The following is a 20,496-nucleotide window of genomic DNA, read 5'->3' as shown; positions in this document are numbered from 1 at the left end:
ACAAATAATACAAAAGCTTTTAAGGCAATCCGTTAAAATACATATAGTTGATTTCCGAAAAATGAGCATGATCATATTATGACCTAAGATACTTTCAACCTCAACCAACAAATAAAATCCTTAAAAAACAACAATCTGGCATCTTCAGCCAGCATCACGTACTGACCGTACAAGAACAGCAGTACATCAGAGTTTCAGAGGGGATGACGAGTTTTGAGGTTGTGAGTATGTGAATCACTGATGAAGTCCTGAAGCGGGGTGTGATCTGAGCTGAGCTGAGGAACAGCTGTGGTTCATAACATCTGTAGAGGGATGTTCCTTGAGCTCAGAATAAAAGTTTCAGCTCTTCAATGAACTCTCAGTTCGAGAGGAGAGCAAGTCAAGAAGGAGGTGAATAAACCTGTGTAAAGATCTGCCAGGTTAAACAGGTATGTGAATAACACTGACTGATTCAATATGCTTTACATAGAGATTTTTATGTACATTATATATAATCATATCTAATACAGAAAAAGAAAAATACCTATTTACAGGATTTCACAGGTATGGGTTTGAGTAAAATATTATTATTGTTTTATTCTATAAAGAGATGAAAACATTTCTTCTGAAATTCAGATAAAATATTGTAATTTCAGCATTTTCCCCAGAAAAAATGAGAATTGAGGAACACCTTTTGTTATTTGATGGGATTAGAAATCAAGATTATATTAGAAAATATTGGTACTGACTCTTCTGAAATTACGTGCATTTGTATTGTGCTGACTTACACTTAATATATGAAAACACCTTTTTATTTCATGCAAAATGCTCTGTTTGGCCATATTAAAATTTTAAATATTATGTAAAAAATGTAGTTTTTATTCAAACACATTACTTAAACTAACAATCGGAAATGTACTTTTTGAATGTAATAGCTGCAATATTTGTATTATTGTATTATTATTTGTATTGTTGATATACAATATATTTATTTTTCATATCATGTAAATATTAAAACCAATGTATATATAAATAAATATTCAAATTAGTCTGAAAAAACTGTGAAAACATTACTATTGTACTTTTGTTGAGTCCTATTGACTGTGACTAAATGATGCTGACTGCTAAAATAGAGTAACATTTTCATCATGAAAATAATTCTTTTTCCCTCCCATTATTTCTAGCGTTTTAACATTAAAATGGACCTCAAGCCAGTCTTAAAGAAATTTGTGTCTCTGGTCCGAGCCTTTCTCACATTTCTCTTTGCCCTCCTGGTGCTCGGGGTGATGTTATGGGCGTACATCGATGGTTTCCAGATCGCCACATCTCCATTCGGCATCATCTCCTTCGGTTTCTATGGAGTGCTCCTCAGCCTCCACGTCCTAATCCAGAGCTTTTTTGCCTTTGTGGAGCATCGGCGCATGAATGCGAGACGCAAACCTTGCTCTTACACCAAAACCATCGGCTTTACCATATCAGCCTATCAAGAGGATCCTGCTTATCTGCGTGAGTGTCTTCAGTCGGTCCGGGCTCTTCAGTATCCTTCTGAACTTCTGCGTATTGTGATGGTGGTGGACGGAAACTCAGAAGATGACCGCTATATGTTGGAGATGTTTCGTGAGGTCTTCGCTAATCAGGATCCTGGCTGTTATATATGGCAGAACAATTACCACTCATGGAACCCCAATGGGCAAGACCAGGGTGCAGCTGAAGGCCCTGATGCAGATTATGAGGTGCTGTTTGAAGACCCTCAACGCTTAGAGGTTGAAGAACTCATTAGGACCAAGAAGTGTGTGTGCATAATGCAGAAATGGGGAGGAAAGAGGGAAGTGATGTATACAGCGTTTAAGGCACTAGGATCTTCAGTGGATTTCATACAGGTCAGTGATGTGCAAGTACAAATACGCTTTAGGGATAAAAGCAACATGAGGTGCTGACATGATACTGCATTTTTACTCGCATGACAAAAATGAATATAATTAGTATTGTCATGTTGTAATTTTTTTGTTTTTACATTTTTGAGCCAAATCTCAAAATTGTGCTATAGTGTGACTGTCTAAAGCCTAATTCAATAAATTACAGCTGTTATAAAATAAAAAGAAAATTGTAAAATCATTAATACCTACCTTAGGCCTAATTTTACAAGTGGCTAGTTAAAGGCAATCTTTTTTTCATCTATATTTCTAAAAACATTTTATCACTGGACCCAGCAAGCATTTCTTTCTCTTTCTTTCTTTCTTTCTTTCTTTCTTTCTTTCTTTCTTTCTTTCTTTCTTTCTTTCTTTCTTTCTTTCTTTCTTTCTCTTTCATTTATTCATTCATTCATTCATCCATCCATCCATCCATCCCTTCATCCATCCATCCATCCATCCATCCATCCATCCATCCATCCATCCATCCATCCATCCTTTCATTCATTCTTTGTTTTTAAAAGACATCTAATATATGTCTAGACATCTAAATATAGTCATCTTAGCTAAAACAAGGCTAAATCTAATAGACGTCTAAGAAAAGGCCAAAACTAGTCTAATAAAACTAATAATCTAATAAAACAGAAACGAATGACTACACAAATAAAGTCTGCCTAATCTGTATATTTGACGACTAGCCTAGCTCTATTAGACATCTATCAAAACACAAATTTGTTTGCTGGGGAACCGTGTCCTCTGGTGTGACTGTATACTATATTTAAATCTTGATTCCATATAAAAAAGTATGATGGACCACATTCATATGACTGAAGCCCATGCAGTTTTTGTCTCAATTTTATTTATTTATTTATGTATTTATCTATTTTTTATTATTTTTACATATTTAGCTTTTTTGAAGCCTCTACAAAATTACAGAAGTTTTAGTGATTTTTGATAGTTTTGTTGTTCTTTATATATTCTCTAACATCAGACTTCAAAAATTGTTTTACCAAAAAAAAAAAAAAAAAGGATAGCATTTTTTACTGCCTTTTTATTTATTTTTACTACCCACATGTATTTGTGAGAAACACTTCAACGCTTTCCATATTCTTGTATTTTTCAATCAGGTATGTGACTCAGACACAAAATTAGACCCTCTGGCCACAGTGGAGCTCTGCAAGGTGCTGGAAAGCAACCAGAAATATGGTGCTGTGGGAGGAGATGTGATGATACTTAACCTTAAAGACTCCTATATTAGCTTCATGAGCAGCCTGCGCTACTGGATGGCATTTAACATTGAGAGGTCCTGCCAGTCCTTCTTTGACTGTGTCTCCTGCATCAGCGGCCCCTTAGGTAATACAGAATATTTCCTAAAGTTTGCATGAAATCAATATTGGCGCTGTTTTTAAACTCCTCTTTTGATTGGTTTGTTTCTTAACTTTTTGACAATTCATTTTCTGAAATATAAGTCAAAACGATCTAAACTGTTTAAGTATGTTTATTTTTGAGAATGTTTGAGAAAAGCCATACATTTCTTAGAGTAAACATATTATAAACATGATCCTGAACCTCAAAACCATAAGATTTTGAAAATTAAGGTTTATTGATGTATGGTTTGTTAGGATAAGACAATATTTGGCTGAGATGCACTTACTTGTACTTACTATCTGGAATCTGAGGGTTCAAAAAAATCTTGAAATATAGAATATAGGGAAAAAACTAATTTAAAGTCATCCAAATAAAGTTCTTAAAGGATATTAGTAATAAAAAATTAAGTTTTGATATAATTAAAGAAGAAAATTTACAAATTGTCCTCACTTTACTTTAAATAGATCATTTTGACACATTTTGACACAAGTGTATTTTCATTTTTTTCCAAAATATACTGTACCTGTTCAACTTAATGTTGTCCAATGTCACATATACAGTATACATGTAAGTTTTAGTAAGATTGATCAGCAGTATTTTGTTGTTTCTGAAAATTAACTGGTTTTCTTGATCTTTGATTCAGGTCTTTACAGGAATGACCTCCTGCAACAGTTTCTGGAATCCTGGTACAACCAGAAGTTTCTTGGCACTCACTGTACTTTTGGAGATGATCGCCATCTCACCAATCGAATGCTAAGCATGGGCTATGCTACAAAGTAAGTAGTATGGCTGAATAATTTTGTGAGTCATAAAAACAATGATCAATTATTCGTCATTAGCCCAATAAGCTCCACTTGAGCTCTGTTTAGCACATTTAAAAAAAAAAAAAAAAAAAAAAAAACATTCATCAATATTGACACAATAAAAGAGCTTTCTAATTAAGTATTTTATAAGTATTTATCTACACAGTATTTTCCTGCAACTCTCTTGGGAGCATTTTAGTACCTTAAGGGATATTTTAGCACCTTAAGCTAAAACATTCAAAGGTAAAAAACTAAAAATGCTACAGTAAAAATGCTTCACTGGTGCGTACAACAACGTTTCCATATCCACAGAAGTAAAGGAATAAATTAAAGAGTAAATACAAAGAAAAGAGAAAGTAAAGAGGCCAAATGGAGGAGGCTCATTCTTTATCCTCACTGCAGATGGTCTGTTTAACTGTTTTCTCGCTAGTGAAGCATTCAGTTTATGCACTTACAAAGTCTGCCATGTAAAGAGCAAATGTGCCATGGCGCAATGCAACTGAACCTTAAAGGGGATGGGACATGAGACTCTGATTGGTTTAATGCACGTTATACTCAAAACACACCATAACTCATTAAGAGAATAAGCACAACCCTTCTAGACCATGCGCCAGTGCGCAGAAAGTATTTTTCAGACCTTAAAATAGCAAAATTGGATTCGGACATGACATTATGCTTTTGTGCCATGCGCTTTAGACTTTGCACCTAGAACGTTAAAATAGAGCCTTTAAAAATGTTTATTGCAATAGTGTCATTAGTGTTACCATGATGGTGTAGTTTCTCACCCACACCTCCTTGTTGTGTTTTTGTCTGTGTAACATAGGTACATTATATAGATGTTAGTATTGAAAATACTACCGTAAAATTGAAAAAAAAAAAAAAACTTTTACATATATTTACTTATCTACGGTATATTTTACAGTAAAATTCCAGAAACCACAGCTGCCATTTTACCAATATTTTTTAACAACAACAAAAATATTTTTTGTATTGTACTTGTAAATATGTAAAAATGTCTCGTCATAATTTTACACTTATAAGGAGTGGCATTGTTACATCAGATTTGTCACTTTTCTCATCTGATTGGTCAAGTTTGGGTCTGTGATTTCTAACCAAGAATAAAACTTGCTTTAGCCATATAATGAAAGTTAACATGGCAACAAATTTGATTAAAACCAAACCATATTCTTGAGCCCAAAATCGAAACTTATCTAGTTAAAAACCTCAAACTTTGGAGTCTTTGGAGAGCTTCTGTCTGCTGAGAACCAAGCGACAATAATCCAATATGGCGTAGAAAGTGTTACTAATTGAGATTTTGTAGCAACAAACAATAGTATCCACATCATATAGTCCTGTCAACTACTTACTTAAATCACAGTTCATTTCCAACAAGCATGTTTTAACTATTGTTTTCTGTCCTCACAAGGTACACAGCCCTCTCCAAATGCTACACGGAGACCCCTGCTCAGTTTCTGCGTTGGCTCAACCAGCAAACCCGCTGGACCAAATCCTACTTCCGAGAATGGCTCTATAATGCTATGTGGTGGCACAAGCATCACCTATGGATGACCTATGAATCCATCGTCTCAGGGATATTTCCCTTTTTTGTCACGGCCACCATCATCAAGCTCTTTTGGACAGGCACTCTATGGGACATTCTGTGGGTCCTGTGCTGCATCCAGCTAATCGGGCTTATAAAGGTGGGCTATGCCTGCCTCCTACGACAAGATATAGTGATGCTGTTCATGTCCTTATACTCTGCCCTCTACATGACCAGCCTCCTGCCTGCCAAATACTTCGCCATTATCACCATGAACAAAAGCAGCTGGGGTACATCAGGTCGGCGTAAGATGGTGGGCAACTACATTCCCCTGGCACCACTTTCAGTGTGGGCGGCCATCTTGTTGGGAGGCCTGGGGTACACGATTTACAAGGAGGCCAAAAAGAGTTGGCTGACAGAAGCAAAACAAGAAGAGATCAAGTTTTTGATATTTGGAGCCGTAGCTTATGTTTGCTACTGGCTTATAATGATCTGCCTCTACTGGATTTGGTTTCGGAGATTATTCCGCAAACGCTCTCAGACTTACACTGTGAATGTTTAAGACAATTTGTTTGGGCACATTTTTTATTTATTTACAAACACTTGCACATTTTTTTTAAACTCCACGGTTTACATGCAATGTTATTTATAGATTTTTTTTTTAACTTGCAATTTTATTTATGATGTTTTTGGTTTAGGAGATAGTAGTATTTAATATATTTTATGGAATTAGCAGAAGTGCCAGAAATATGAAAGTATTTAAAAATGACCACCATGAAGTGGCCAGTCTTTATGAAGTATAACAATTGTAATATATATAATAATATCAATATTACATGTACTGATAAAAATGTATGTCTATATGAAGTTTAACAATGACCGTGTGAAATGTGCAGAAAGTAATCAGTGATAATAGAACATTAAATCTAAATAATAGATTCTGTTGTTAGTGAAGGGATTTGAACACCAATTGGACTTACTGTAGTGATATTCATGTACTGTTGAGATGACCAAGGAAAAACTAAGGTATCCTGTTACAACACTTCTTTACATATTATTTATAGTCCTGAGTTACAAACTTAACACAGTGAACAGCACTGACTATGAATTTGCAGAATGACTACTATTGAAAAAGTATTTTAGCACTTGAAAGAGGTTTGTTATGTCTGTATTTATTGTGAAATATGCTTTGTTAATGTGAACTCACAAATATTTATTGAAACAACATAAGATTAAATAAACTTTTTTTTTTTTTTTAAACAAAGATGCGTGGCATTTATTTCAAACCTATTTACTGTTACGCACCGTCTAGGGATGGTGCACAACATGAAAGACAAGACAACAAAAATAATTCAAAGATTTATTGGGGTTTGAATTCGGGAGCTGACAAGGCCAAAATAACAAATAAAAATTCCTTTATATTAAATCTGTAACTTACCTGATCAAAAATAAAAGAAAAGAAAGTACAATTCACTACCCTAACTACCTAACACAAAAACAGAGGCCAAAAGGTTTTACAAAGAAAATGGCGTCAAACTCCTTACTCCCAATATATACACTATTTACAATCTATTTACAAAAACAGGCAACCATATTTGAAGGACAATCCAAAATCAATGTCAGTAGGCAACAAAGGTCAAACAAGCCGGTGGAACAAAGTATCATAAACAAAGCAAACACTAAAACAAACAGTACTCACAATTCTCAATATAATCTCAGAAGTCAAACAAAACAAACAGTACTCACAAATCTCAATATTATCTCAGAAGTCAATTAAACCAAACAGTACTCACAAATCTCAATATTCCCAGTCCTAACACATCCAAAAACTCTGCACTATACCACATTCAAACATTTCAACAAACACAAGCAAGTGACCAAAAACAAGATGGCTGCCAAGGAAGTGGTGTTATGGCTTTTTAAAACACTGTAGGCCAATCAGGATCAAGCAAGCTGGAAGTGGCCAATTGGATGTGTTCTAAGTAAAACAGGAACAAGAAAAAAAAAACAGATGAGACAAGACAAACATAGGATTGTAACATTACTGACAAAACTACTAAATGACACTATTTATCTGATTAAACTAAAAGAAACACTATATTTAATTAAATTCATATTTATTTATATAGCACTTTTACAATGTGGATTGTGTCAAAGCAGCTAAACATAGAAGTTCTAGTAAATTGAAATTGTGTCAGTTCAGTTTTCAGAGTTTAGTTTGATAAAGAGAATAAAGAAAGTAATTAACGTAGCTGCTGTTCATAGTATATTTAAACAAAAAATGCAAAAATGAAGTGCTATACATGAAAACAGCAGTTATATAAACAAACAGAAACAAACATGTCTAGCATATGAGCATTTCTAATAAGATGTATGGTGCATTAAGACAGGAGGAGTGTGTCCTACAGGTGGTCGTTAAGCTCACTCGTCTGCAAGGAGCACACTCGTGCATCATACTGTTAAGTGATGCATTAAGTGTATGCTTTACTAAACAGATAGGCCTTTAATCTAGCTTTGAACTGAGAGAGTTTGTCTGAGCCTCGGACATTATCAGGAAGGCTATTCCAGAGTTTAGGAGCCATAAATGAGAAGACACGACCTCCTTTAGTAGACTTTGCTATTCTGGGTTCTACCAGAAGCCCTGAGTTTTGAGATCTTAAAGATGAGGTAACTGTGGGCTCTTCTTGAAGATTAGACAGAGTGAGACATTTACGATTGAAGTGAACTGAATAATAATGTTTTATATGATTTATGTTTGTAGCTACATGTTTGTTTGTTTTTCTAATCTATGGTAGACCCATAATGTTATATTGTACAAAAAAATTAAAGATCATTCCGAATTTTTTTTTTGCTATAACCGCTTAGTTATGTCATGTTCTGGGAAACCTGAAATTGTTTGGTGGACGTCAGTCATTGTAACTTTTATTTCCTGGTTTTGTTCTGGAAATTAATCACTTACAAATTAAGCACTGGGTATAGGATTAGGATGTACAACCCAACCCCAATAAAAAAAGAAAGTAATGATTTCCAAATTTACTTTGACTCGTATTTCATTTCAGACAAAATGAACACAAAATATTTTGTGTTTTGTCAGGTCAACTTTATTTCATTTATAAACATCTTTTCCTGTCATTTAGACCTGCAACACATTCCAAAAACAGATAGAAATGAAGTAATTTAGAGCTAGCAATCAGGCAACTTTGTTAAATAATGGTATGATTTGAAACAGGTGATGTCAACAGGTGATTGTAAATATGATTTGTTATAAAAGCAGCATCCAAGAAAGGTCTAGTCCTTTAAGAGCAAAGATGGGCAGAGGATCACCAATTTACCAACAAATACATGAAAAAAATTATTTAAATGTTTAAAAACAATGTACCTCAAAGAAAGACAGGAAGAAATTTGGATACTTCGCCTTCCACAGCGCATAACATTTTTAAAAGATTTAAGGAATCTGGACAAATTTCAGTGTGTAAACGACAAGAGCGCAAGCCTAAGCTGAACTACTGTGATCTCTGATAATCAGGTGGCACTGCATCAAGAATCACATTCTGTCACACCCCTGGTTTGATCACGTCGCCTTTGTTTATGTTCTCATGTCATGAGCACACGTGGATGTTTTGTTTTGGTCTGTCACCATGTGATCACCGTAAAGCAGGTCGCACACCAGAAGCGCCGCTCGGCGGCGCGCCGCGCAGCGCCACGTAGCGCCATGTATTTTAGAATTCTAAACATAGGTTTCTATCAGGATACACACACCGGCGCCGCAAGTCGGCGGCTGTCGGCGGCGCCCGGCGACGGCTCAGGACGCAGTTCATTTTTCAGCCGCGCCACAGAGTGCCATCTAATTAGTTTCATGTTAAATATCATTCGAATGTGCGCGTCTGGTGTGTGATACTTTAAACTGTCATGTACGCGCCGTGTCGCGGCGCCGAGCGGCGCTTCTGGTGTGCGACCTGCTTAATATTCCTCCCTCCCCCTTGTTACCTTATTTTATTATTATCATGATTTAATTGGTCTCACCTGGATTAAGTTATGCTCCTTCCCCTATTTAGTTCCCTCTTGTGTGTCATCCTGTGTCAGATCGTTGTGTGGCAGTCTGTGTAACTGTCTTCCGAGTTGTCTCTTTAGTCCTGTCATGTTGGTTGGTGTTTTCCCTTCCAGTTGTGTTTCGGCTGGCCGTCATCTAGCCTCTAGCGCTCTGTCATTCTTGTGAATGTTCCCTCTTGGCTCATATCCCTCTGTTCTCAGGCACCGTCATCCCCTCCGCACTGAGTTCTCCGGCATCACCTGCCACCCGGCTTCCCCTCTCCCTCGCTCGCTCTCCAGGGTTACATCCAAAACAGCCGGGCCATAATAGTACGCCCTCTACCGGAGGAGTTTGTAAGGACATTCTTTTCTCTGTATATTTTTCGCTGTCTTAACCCCGGCCGTTTTTTTGTTGTTCTTCTCCTTTTGTGCAGCGTTCCACTGGCCGAGAGACTCTGATTTTTTTTTATTTTTTCTTAACTAACCCGGTAACGGAGAAGGCCCTAAAGACTTTGTTTGATCTTTGGATTTTTGTGTTATTTTTTGGCTGTTATTTTGTGACCCTGACTACTGTTTTTGCTGTTCATTAAAATCTTTAATTTGAACCTGCATTTGTTTCCTTCAAGTCCCATTCCTGACAGTACGATCTGACCATAGAATGGACGCAGCAGATTCAGACACGGTCAGAACCGCAGTCATCCAGCAGGGTGCACTCTTAGGCCAGCATGAGGCTAGATTAACTAACACCACCAGGGAGGTGGAATTCCTGGCCAATCAAGTGGCAGAGCTAACTGCACTCGTCCAGGACCTACAGCATGAGGCAGCCCAGGGGGGCCCTCCCCGTCATCACGAGCCTGAGCCCCATTGCAACAACCCTCCACTCTATAACGGAGACCCTAATTCTTGTAGAGCCTTTTTTGTCTCAAAAAGTCACTGCACTTTTTTTGTGCAGTGGTTTTTACCTTACAATCATACACTTATGCATCTGAGAAATCCAAAGTGGCGTTTGTATTGACTCTCCTCACCGGTAAAGCTCGAGACTGGGGAACGTCAGTGTGGGAGACTAGAGCCCCTTGCTGTGCTTCGTTTGAAGATTTTCGCCAGGAGATGGTGAGATTATTTGACCGATCAGTCTGGGGCCAGGAAGCAGCGGACCAGCTGGCACGTCTACACCAGGCAGGACAATCCGTTACGGAATACGCCATTGCCTTCAAGACTCTGGCGGCATCCTGTGACTGGAACGAGGGCGCGTGCAGGTCTATGTTTCGTGCCAGGTTACAAGATGACATTCAGGACGAGCTGGCCACACAGGATCTTCCCCAGGACCTTGATGACCTAATTAACATGGCCCTGCGGATTGAGTGACGTCTCTATCGTCGTCGACAACGTCTAACGGTTCCGCTATCATGGAGAGTGGAGGATACCCGTCCAGTCTTGGCTGCAGAAGCGTCTGGTTCTGCTCCCATGGATCCGGATCCATGCAAGTAGGGCGTCTTCGTCTCACCCCACTGCAGAGACAGCAACGCTTCATCCAGGGACTCTGCCTTTACTGTGGGAAGCCTGGACATTTTGCTGTAGCCTGTCCACTTAAACGCCAAGCCTCACCTGTGAAGAGGGGGCTACTGGTGAGCACTACCCCTTTCCTACATTCCTCCTCCTACTCTCTTCTTCCTGTTCCTGTACACTTCAGTGATTCCTCTAATTCTTGTTCAGCCCTGGTTGACTCGGGGGCTGAAGGAAATTTTATGGACTCCTCCCTAGCTGTTTTGTGGGGAATTCCTGCTATCCCTCTTCCTGATCCTATCCCTGTTCGCTCCCTCATCAGCTACCTTATAACCACTGTTTCCCATTCTACCCCTCCTGTTAACCAGACTGTTTCAGGCAATCATCACTAGGTGACCACTCTGTTGCTTCTGGAGTCCCCAAGTGCCCCCATAGTGTTAGGGCACCCGTGGTTAGTAAAGCATGGTCCTCATGTTGATTGGTCTGGTAATGCCATTTTATCTTGGAGCCAGTATTGCTTGTCTTCTTGTCTGGGCAGTGCCTCTTTTCCTGTTTCTGTGTGCTCTGTGTTACAGGCAAAGGCTGCTGATCTGACTGGGGTCCCGGTGGAGTACCACGGCCTGCGCCAGTTGTTTAACAAGTGCCGGGCCACTTCCTTGCCTCCTCACAGACCGTACGATTGTGCCATTGAGCTCCTCCCAGGCACTTCTCCGCCTAAGGGTCTTACCTTTCGGTCTGACCAACGCCCCGGCTGTCTTTCAGGCCCTGGTTAATGATGTGTTAAGAGACATGGTTAATCGTTTTGTCTTTGTGTATCTCGATGATATTTTGATCTTTTCCCCGTGCCTGCAGATATATATTCAACACGTACGCCAGGTGCTACAACGGTTGTTGGAGAACCAACTTTATGTCAAGGTGGAGAAGTGCGTTTTCCATGCCCAGTCAATTCCGTTTCTGGGGTTTATCATCTCAGCGGGAGAGATCCAGGCAGATCTCTTTAAGATAAAGGCTGTTGCCGAGTGGCCAATCCCTGACTCTTGTAAAACTCTGCAGCAGTTTCTGGGCTTTGCAAACTTTTACCGGCGTTTCATCAGGAACTTTGGCAAGATTGCTGCACCTTTAACAGCACTCACCTCTCCCAAGGTATGGTTCAAGTGGAATAGTGGGGCACAGGAGGCCTTTGATGAATTGAAGTCCCGTTTTGTCTCTGCTCCTGTTTTGTCCATTTCAGATCCTGAACAACAATTTATTGTTGAGGTGGATGCATCTGATGTCGGGGTAGGCGCAGTTCTATCACAGAGGTCTGGCCTGGATGGGAAAGTACATCCGTGTGCCTTCTTTTCCCACCGCCTAAACCCTTCGGAACGGAATTATGACGTAAGGAACCGAGAATTATTGGCAGTCAGGCTGGCTCTGGGGGAGGGGCGTCATTGGCTAGAAGGGGCAGCCCAACCTTTCCTGGTCTGGACAAATCACAAGAATCTCGAATATATCCGTTCGGCCAGGAGGCTGACCCCTCGACAGGCTCGCTGGGCCCTTTTCTTTGACCGCTTTAAATTCACCCTATCATTCAAACCAGGAACCAAGAATGTTAAGCCCGATGCCCTCTCCCGTCTCTCTGAGGTCCCAGGAAAGGAGAAATCAGTTGATGCTATTTTACCAAAAGAAATGGTGGTGGCGTCTCTCTCCTGGGACATTAAGAGACGGTTGGAGAAGGCCATACAAAAGAACTCAGTACCAGGGAGGGTCCCAGCGGGCCGTCTGTTTGTTCCAACCAGACTTCGCTCAGAGGTCATCCAGTGGGGACACTCGTCCAGGCTAGCCTGTCACCCAGGAGTTCGGAGATCGCTGGCTATGATTCACCAACAATTGTGGTGGCCATCCATGGCCAAGTAAGTCAGGCAGTTTGTGGCGACCTGTTCTGTTTGTGCCCAGAACAAGACTTCTAATGCACCTCCCGTTGGTCTGCTTCGCCCCCTACCCATCCCATCCCGCCCATGGTCACACGTGGCCCTTGATTTTGTCACTGGTCTTCCAGAATCTAAAGAAAACACCTACATTCTCACGGTGGTGGACCGTTTCTCTAAATCAGTCCATTTCATTCCCCTCCTCAAACTTCCTTCAGCCAAGGAGACTGTGCAAGTGGTGATTGATCACGTATTCCGGATTCATGGTCTTCCTGTTAATGTGGTATCTAACAGGGGTCCCCAGTTTGTTTCCCGCTTCTGGAAGGAATTCTGTCGTCAGATCGGGGCTTCAACGTGTCTGTCATCAGGATTCCATCCTCAGACCAACAAGCAGTCTGAACGAGCCAACCAGGATTTGGAACGAACTCTCCGCTGCCTGGCGTCCCACAATCCTAGCTCCTGGTGCCAACAACTGTCGTGGGTCGAATACGCTCACAACTCTCTTCCGTCGTCAGCCACAGGTTTGTCCCCATTTGAGTGTTCTGTTGGCTTCCAACCCCCTTTGTTTCCCTCACAGGAACCCGAAGCTGCTGTTCCGTCTGCCCTGGCTTTCGTTCGACGGTGTCGACGCACCTGGAGGAAAGCCAGGGAGGCCTTGGTCCGAGTTGGCAGACGAACCAAAGCAGTGGCCGACCAACACCGGACTCCTGCCCCTCATTACATTTGGTATGGCTCTCCACCAAGGACCTGCCTCTCAGAGTGCCTTCACGCAAGCTGGCCCCCAGGTTCATTGGCCCATATCAAATCACCAAAGTCTTGAGTCCGGTGGTGGTACGGCTCAAGCTTCCCCCCAAGCTTGGTCGGGTACACCCTATTTTTTATGTATCTAGGGTTAAACCTGTGTTGCATTCCCACCTTGTCCCTTCTGTCCCCCCCCCCCCCCCCCCCCCCCCCCAACTAGTGGACGGCTCACCAGCCTACACTGTACGAAAGTTGCTTGATGTTAGACCCAGGGGCAGGGGTTTCCAGTATCTAGTCCACTGTTAGGGCTATGGCCCAGAGGAGAGGAGTTGGGTCCCAGCCCGATATATATACTTGATCAGGTGCTGGTCGAGGATTTCTATCGTCGACAAGGTAAGCCCCTCCCTGCAGCGCCTGGTGGCGCCCGTAGGGGGGGGGAGGGTACTGTTTGTTTTGGTCTGTCACCAAGTGATCACCGTAATATTCCTCCCTCCCCCTTGTTACCTTATTTTATTATTATCATGAATTAATTGGTCTCACCTGGATTCAGTTATGCTCCTTCCCCTATTTAATTCCCTCTTGTGTTTCATCCTGTGTCAGATCGTTGTGTGTCAGTCCGTGTAACTGTCTTCCGGGTTGTCTCTTTAGTCCTGTCGTGTTGGTTGGTGTTTCCCTTCCAGTTGTGTTTCGCCTGGCCGTCATCTAGCCTCTAGCGCTCTGTCCTTCTTGTGAATGTTCCCTCTTGGCTCATATCCCTCTGTTCTCAGGCACCGTCATCCCCTCCGCACTGAGCACTCCGGCATCACCTGCCACCCGGCTTCCCCTCTCCCTCGCTCGCTCTCCACGGTCACATCCGAAACAGCCGGGCCATAGTGCACCCTCTACCGGAGGAGTTTGTAAGGACATTCTTTTCTCTGTATATTTTTCGCTGTCTTAACCCCGGCCGTTTTTTGTTGTTCTTCTCCTTGTGTGCAGCGTTCCACTGGCCGAGAGACTCTGAAATTTTTTATTTTTTCTTAACTTACCCGGTAATGGAGGAGGCCCTAAAGACTTTGTTTGATCTTTGGATTTTTGTGTTATTTTTTGGCTGTTATTTTGTGGCTCTGACTACTGTTTTTGCTGTTCATTAAAATCTTTAATTTGAACCTTCATTTGTGTCCTTCCTGTCCCATTCCTGACACATTCATCTGTAAATAATATTGCCACATGAGCCGAGGACTACTTTGGCATACCTTTGTCAAGTACTGTAGTTACATTCACAAATGCCAGTTAAAACTATACCATGCCAAAGGTAAGCCCTATGTTAACAGTGTCGAGAAGTGCCATTGCCTTCTTTGGGCTCGAGGCATCTGGAATGAACCATCATACAGTAGAAATGTGTACTGTGGTCAGATGAGTCAGTACTTTAGGGTTTTTTTTTGGAAGAAATGGATCCTGTGTGGGGCATCCACTGTATAAAAACTTGCTGGTTAAGTTGGCGGTTCATACTGCTGTGTCAACAAAAAAGGGATTAAGCCGACAAGAAAATGAATGAATGAATGAATGAATGAATGAATGAATGAATGAATGAATGGATCCTGTGTGCTCTGGACCAAAGAAAAAAAGGATCATCAAACTGTTATCAGCAATATATTTTGGAGCACAATATGCTGCCTTTTTCTCCAGGGACACCCATGCATATTTCACAGAGGCAATGCACAACCACATTCTGCATGAGTGTTATTTTAATTTTTCAATTTATGTTTATTTTAAAGATAAAAGAAATTTAGAGTTTGATAATTAGAGATTGTAGACAAGTCAAGTTACGGATATAATGCTGATTTGGTTCTTGCATCAATATTACAAGTGCTTGCTGCATTGAAATATAGTTGCCAGACTTCAAAGATTATCTAACTACTTGTGTGACATAAATTATATAAATGCAAAAATGAATATTAATTTTATAGATAGATAGATTTTTAATAGAATTTTTATTTCCATTATGTTAAAATCCAATTCCTTAACACATCATAATAATGTTTAAATCACTTAAAACATAAACAAACAATTTATGTGCCCTAAAACAAAGAAATGATTTGTGAATTAAAATCACCCCAAACTAATTTAAATTGGATTGTTTTTGAAACACAACATGGCATTTTCCTATATAGCAAGTGGTTACACATTTTTGCAATGTCTGAGCTAAAGACAGTATAAGGGAGGATTCCCTGACATTTGTACATCCAGATCAGCACTGACATAAATCAGTTTGAGTGTCATTTACAGCAGAATCAATAACACTGAAGGATAAGTTATGGCTCCCCATAATTGACCTGTGGAATTATATATGCACGATCAATTGAAAGTAAATGATTTACCCTCTTGTGTGATTTAAGGGCATCTGGTCATTCGTGAACACAGGCTGAATCAGAGCAGGGTGGGGGCCGTTCGGGGGTTATTGCTTTATACAAAACATTTATAGAGTTTAAACATGTTTAGACTGTTACCACAGGCAACCAAGGAGGATCCCAAATTATAGGTTAAAATTTGTTTCAATAAAACCATATACAAAAACAAACAGAAAAACAGTATAATAATGTCTTTAAACATAAGCTATATAAAAATGTGTTTACGAGAATGTAATATATTTAAGCTTTCTTACTTAAATTTATTACATAATAAGTTGTGTTTTTTTCCAAACAGTACTAAAACTTAACATTTTAAAACATAATGAAGATCTACTGTAGAATCAGAAGCAGAATTACACTTTCTTTCTTTTTCTTTCTTTTCTTTTCTCTGTTGAACCCTTAAGAAGATATTTTGAAGAAAACTGGTAACCTGTAACTATTGACTTCCATATTATTTATTTTTTCTACAATGAAAGACAATGGTTATTGCTTTAATCTTTTTTGTGTGTTTAACAGAATAAAGAAACTCATGAAGGTTTGAAGGTGAGAAAATAGTGAGTCAGTTTTAATTTTTGGGGTAAAAGAAAGTTAAATTAGTTTTATTTATGTACAGTATACTGTGAGCAAATTATAATTTTTTTTTGAGTGAACTATACCGTTGAAGTCTGTTTGAACTGGAAGTTGCTGAGATTTTGTCCTCTTTTTCGATCGAAGTCTAAAGCGCATGGCGCAAAAGTATTAAGGGCGTGTCCGAATGCACTTTTATTTTAAGAACAGAAAAATGGCGCATGGTCTAACAGGGTTGTGCTTATTCTTGTATGCATGTGTTTTGAGCATAACATGGATTAATCCAATTAGAGTCTCCTCTCACCTTCCCTTGAAGAGTCAGAGTCACATTCCCTTGATGGCGCATTTGCTAGTTACAAGGCAGACTTTGTATATGGAAAAACTGAATGGAACAACTTAATGATTTACTAGAGAAATATGGGCCTTCTCCATTTGGCCTCTTCACTTTCTCTTTATTTTACTTTTACTTTTTATTTCTTTACTTTCGTGAATAAGGCAACGTTGTTGTACACACTCAAATGTAGACCTACATTAGCCTACAAATTTAATTTAGTTTGTTAGGTGCAAAGATTTGCTTCAAAACTATTTGTAAATTCAGTTCTAATTTTTTGCAAACTTTAAGTTAAGTGGAATAACTTACACAGATTACTTATTCAAGAATGTGAGTAAATTAAACATTGTAAATTTTGATTATACGCAAATGGCAAAGGCAAAACAGCTTGTGTCATGCGGAATAAATGGTAAGTGAATGGAAGTGCGTAAGAAAAGTATTATTCATCAGTGGGGTTTACAATATTTGGACTCTTGTTAAAGAGTTTCAAAAATGTTTACAATCTCTTTTCCATAACTGCCATGTTTGTCACTGTCATAAAAATTACAATAACGTCAAATTATGTAACTGGTGACAGTGATCCATCAATGTTATATTATCATGGTAGGGTTTGGTAAATAACCAAGTCATTTAAATAACCATTCTTCATAGTAGTAAAATGACCTGCAAATATATATATCAACCATGTTAATGATTTATGTCAAAAATTATGTATATTTAAACATGCCATAAGGCATGGGGCAAGAGAGGTTTTCTTGTAATCTACAACAAGTTTTAAACAGCCTATTGAATTGATTTTCTTAAGCAAGGCAGATAAAACTTGTGGAGGAACAAATATTCTTGTCTTGTTATGTTAAACATCAATCTTCACTGCAATAATTCTATATGTTTAAGACATGGAAGAAATATCATTGGTGACGGTCATCACCAGCAGCAGTTATTGTGATACAGGGAGCATAAAAAACACACAGAAGTCAGTGTCAAATCAAGCAAAATTCTATTGGTCAGCATGGTACATTTTTGTTAAAAAATAGGTACCTTTGACCTGAAGACAAAGGCTTGTAAACTTTTGCCTCAAATATATACTTTTTTGGGGGTTTCTTCAGCTCCTGAGAATGTGACATCATCATCCCGATAAATAACTGAGGCCGTTGCCCTGTTTCTTACTGTCAGAGGTCAAAAGGAAAATCTGATGGTAGACTTCCTAAGCCACACCTAAACCTGTGCAAGGCTTTGGCCTAGTCTTCATTCCTTTCCTTGTCAATCACAGCTCAGTACAAACATTGATGTAGTTCAGATCAACAAACTTTAAAATCCTGAATCAATTTTGGAGTTACTTTTGCATGCTGGAGGAAGGATGACACCATTGCTGAAGTATTTCTTTTAGCAGGTAATGTTGTGTTTTACAACTATTTTAGTCATGCAAACTAATGTGGATTGTGTTGTATTATGAATGGGTTATATGCCCGAGTGTTGTTCAGCCACTGAAATTTTCTGACAAAAGACTGATGTGACTATTTTCAGTTTCATAAGGGACCTTTTACAGCACTGATAATTCATTTATTAATTTTCTTTTCGACTTAGTCCCTTCATTATTCAGGGGTCGCCTCAGCGCAATGGCCTGCCAACATCGATAATGTAGATTTTAATTTAGTTTAACAACAAACAAAAGTAAATAGCGCTGCCAAGTCTGTTTTACTGAGGTGAAGATGGTTTTATATTCACATTGGTTCATCTTTGAACAATAAGAGCCTGTGACTCGTTTACTATATTGTATGTATATATATATGCTACTAATATGCTAATATTTGGTCTGAAAAAGCATGTCAGTATGGCTTAGTAATAAGGATAATTCCTGCATGCTGTCAGCCAACCACTAATCATACAGTAGTCTCTTTAGGACAAAGTGTGTGAGAGAGTGAGACTCGCGATTCATGTATGCATGAAATATTGCACATTTTTAGATCAAAGAAATTCTGTTTTCTTTGCAAATCTGTTTGTGTTAATGATGTCAAAGTATTGCCTGGCAGTGGTGTTCTGTCCCTAAACATTGCAGTGAGTTGTGTTCTGAATTGTAGTGCTGGTTAACAATAGTGCTGCAATGTTTATCTGCTTGTTAAGTGTGACATCACGCAAAGTGACTTCCGGGTTCAAGTGCTCTATCAAACTGTATAGGGAGAATCGACAAATGGTAATAATAAACATTTACAAAGTGATGTAATATTTAAAAAAAAACACGATTGAAATATATATATATATATATATATATATATATATATATATATATATATATATATATATATATATATATATATATATATATATATTTCAATCGTGTTTTTTTTAAAATATTACATCACTTTGTAAATGTTTATTATTACCATTATTACCATTATATATATATATATATATATATATATATATATATATATATATATATATATATATATATATATATGTATATATATGTATAAGGGATGCACCGATATGGATTTTTTGGCCGATACCGATAACCGATAATTCTTCAGACTTGAAGGGCGATAGCCGATATGTATAGGCCGATAATTATAAATATTTCAATATGTTATATTTTTATACATCAAACTTCATAAAAGATTGAACTGCTCTTTTGAACTGAATAGTCTATAGTCAAAGCAAAAAAGCTATCATTTCAAAACTGCAGGGTGATTATAGACCTATATTCACGATTTCACACAAATCAGCATGCAAACAATACATTATTTCCTTTTCTTCACAGCAAATTAACATGCAACTTGACTGTTGCATAAAAATAATAGGTTATAATCAACAAGCAAGTTAAATATATTTTAAATAGGATGAAAATGAAAGAGCTAAGGACTAAAACCAGCTCAAATGTTCTTGAATAAAACTTGTCACAGTAATGTACATGTGTACAAATATGTCATGTTCGAAAAAGCCTTTTTAGAGGTGTTTTGACCTTTTTGAGCCACCGTACAAGTGAAAAGCTAAATATAGAATGTATTATTTGAAAAATGCAGCATAAATTCTTATTTTGAACACATGTAGCATTAACGCTTGATGATGAAAAAGTGAATGAAAAGTTTAAGATAAACCGATGTGAGGGCGCAGATTTGCCCTCAGAGTCAGATTTTGAAACAAACCTGAGCGTTGAGCTCAGATGACTTTATCACAAACAAAGAGCAGAATATAAAGACAGAATGTTTGGAGAGTTGAGAGCCAAACTGAATACACTCTTAGATCAACAACACATGGCAAGCAACGCATTGATAATAACAAATATTCATGTTGGATTACAAACAGCCCGACAAGTTTTTGTTTAGCATGTCACGTGTGCAGGTCAATTGGTGTATGTGTGATGCTGCGTTCACACCAGACGCGGCACGCGCGTCAAGCGCAAGTAATTTACATGTTAAGTCAATGCAAACGTG

At 38.7% G+C, this 20,496-nt stretch overlaps 2 protein-coding genes across 3 annotated transcripts in view; one reads left to right on the top strand and one right to left on the bottom strand.

The window, feature by feature from the left end:
• Positions 1 to 303: 303 nt before the first annotated feature.
• Positions 304 to 6,857, top strand: has1 (hyaluronan synthase 1). 2 transcript variants are annotated; one of them, XM_087285513.1, is made up of 5 exons: positions 304 to 428; positions 1,164 to 1,859; positions 3,017 to 3,242; positions 3,901 to 4,033; positions 5,487 to 6,857. In XM_087285513.1, the coding sequence occupies exons 2-5, from the start codon at positions 1,179 to 1,181 to the stop codon at positions 6,160 to 6,162; spliced, it is 1,716 nt and encodes a 571-aa protein (XP_087141639.1). In that variant the 5' UTR covers positions 304 to 428; positions 1,164 to 1,178; the 3' UTR covers positions 6,163 to 6,857.
• A 91-nt stretch (positions 6,858 to 6,948) lies between these two features.
• Positions 6,949 to 20,496, bottom strand: part of spaca6 (sperm acrosome associated 6) — a 36,846-nt gene continuing 23,298 nt past the window's right edge. The window contains exon 10 of the mRNA XM_087285002.1: positions 6,949 to 7,578. Within this exon, the coding sequence (XP_087141128.1) occupies positions 7,545 to 7,578 (34 nt within the window). The 3' untranslated portion in view covers positions 6,949 to 7,544. The remainder of the gene's footprint in view (positions 7,579 to 20,496) is intronic.

This window comes from Danio rerio, chromosome 16, assembly GCF_052040795.2.
Source record: "Danio rerio strain M-AB ecotype USA chromosome 16, GRCz13ab, whole genome shotgun sequence".
Lineage (NCBI taxonomy): Eukaryota > Metazoa > Chordata > Actinopteri > Cypriniformes > Danionidae > Danio > Danio rerio.
The sequence above is the reverse complement of the archived record's forward strand: the minus strand, read 5'-3'. Positions and strand labels throughout refer to the sequence as shown.

Bases quoted from the DNA above. Each gene is read 5' to 3' on its own strand.
- has1 (XM_087285513.1), top strand. From the start codon at position 1,179: ATGGACCTCAAGCCAGTCTTAAAGAAATTTGTGTCTCTGGTCCGAGCC. The intron at 3,243-3,900 runs GTAATACAGAAT...TCTTTGATTCAG, and splicing joins CTGCATCAGCGGCCCCTTAG to GTCTTTACAGGAATGACCTC. The intron at 4,034-5,486 runs GTAAGTAGTATG...TGTCCTCACAAG, and splicing joins AGCATGGGCTATGCTACAAA to GTACACAGCCCTCTCCAAAT.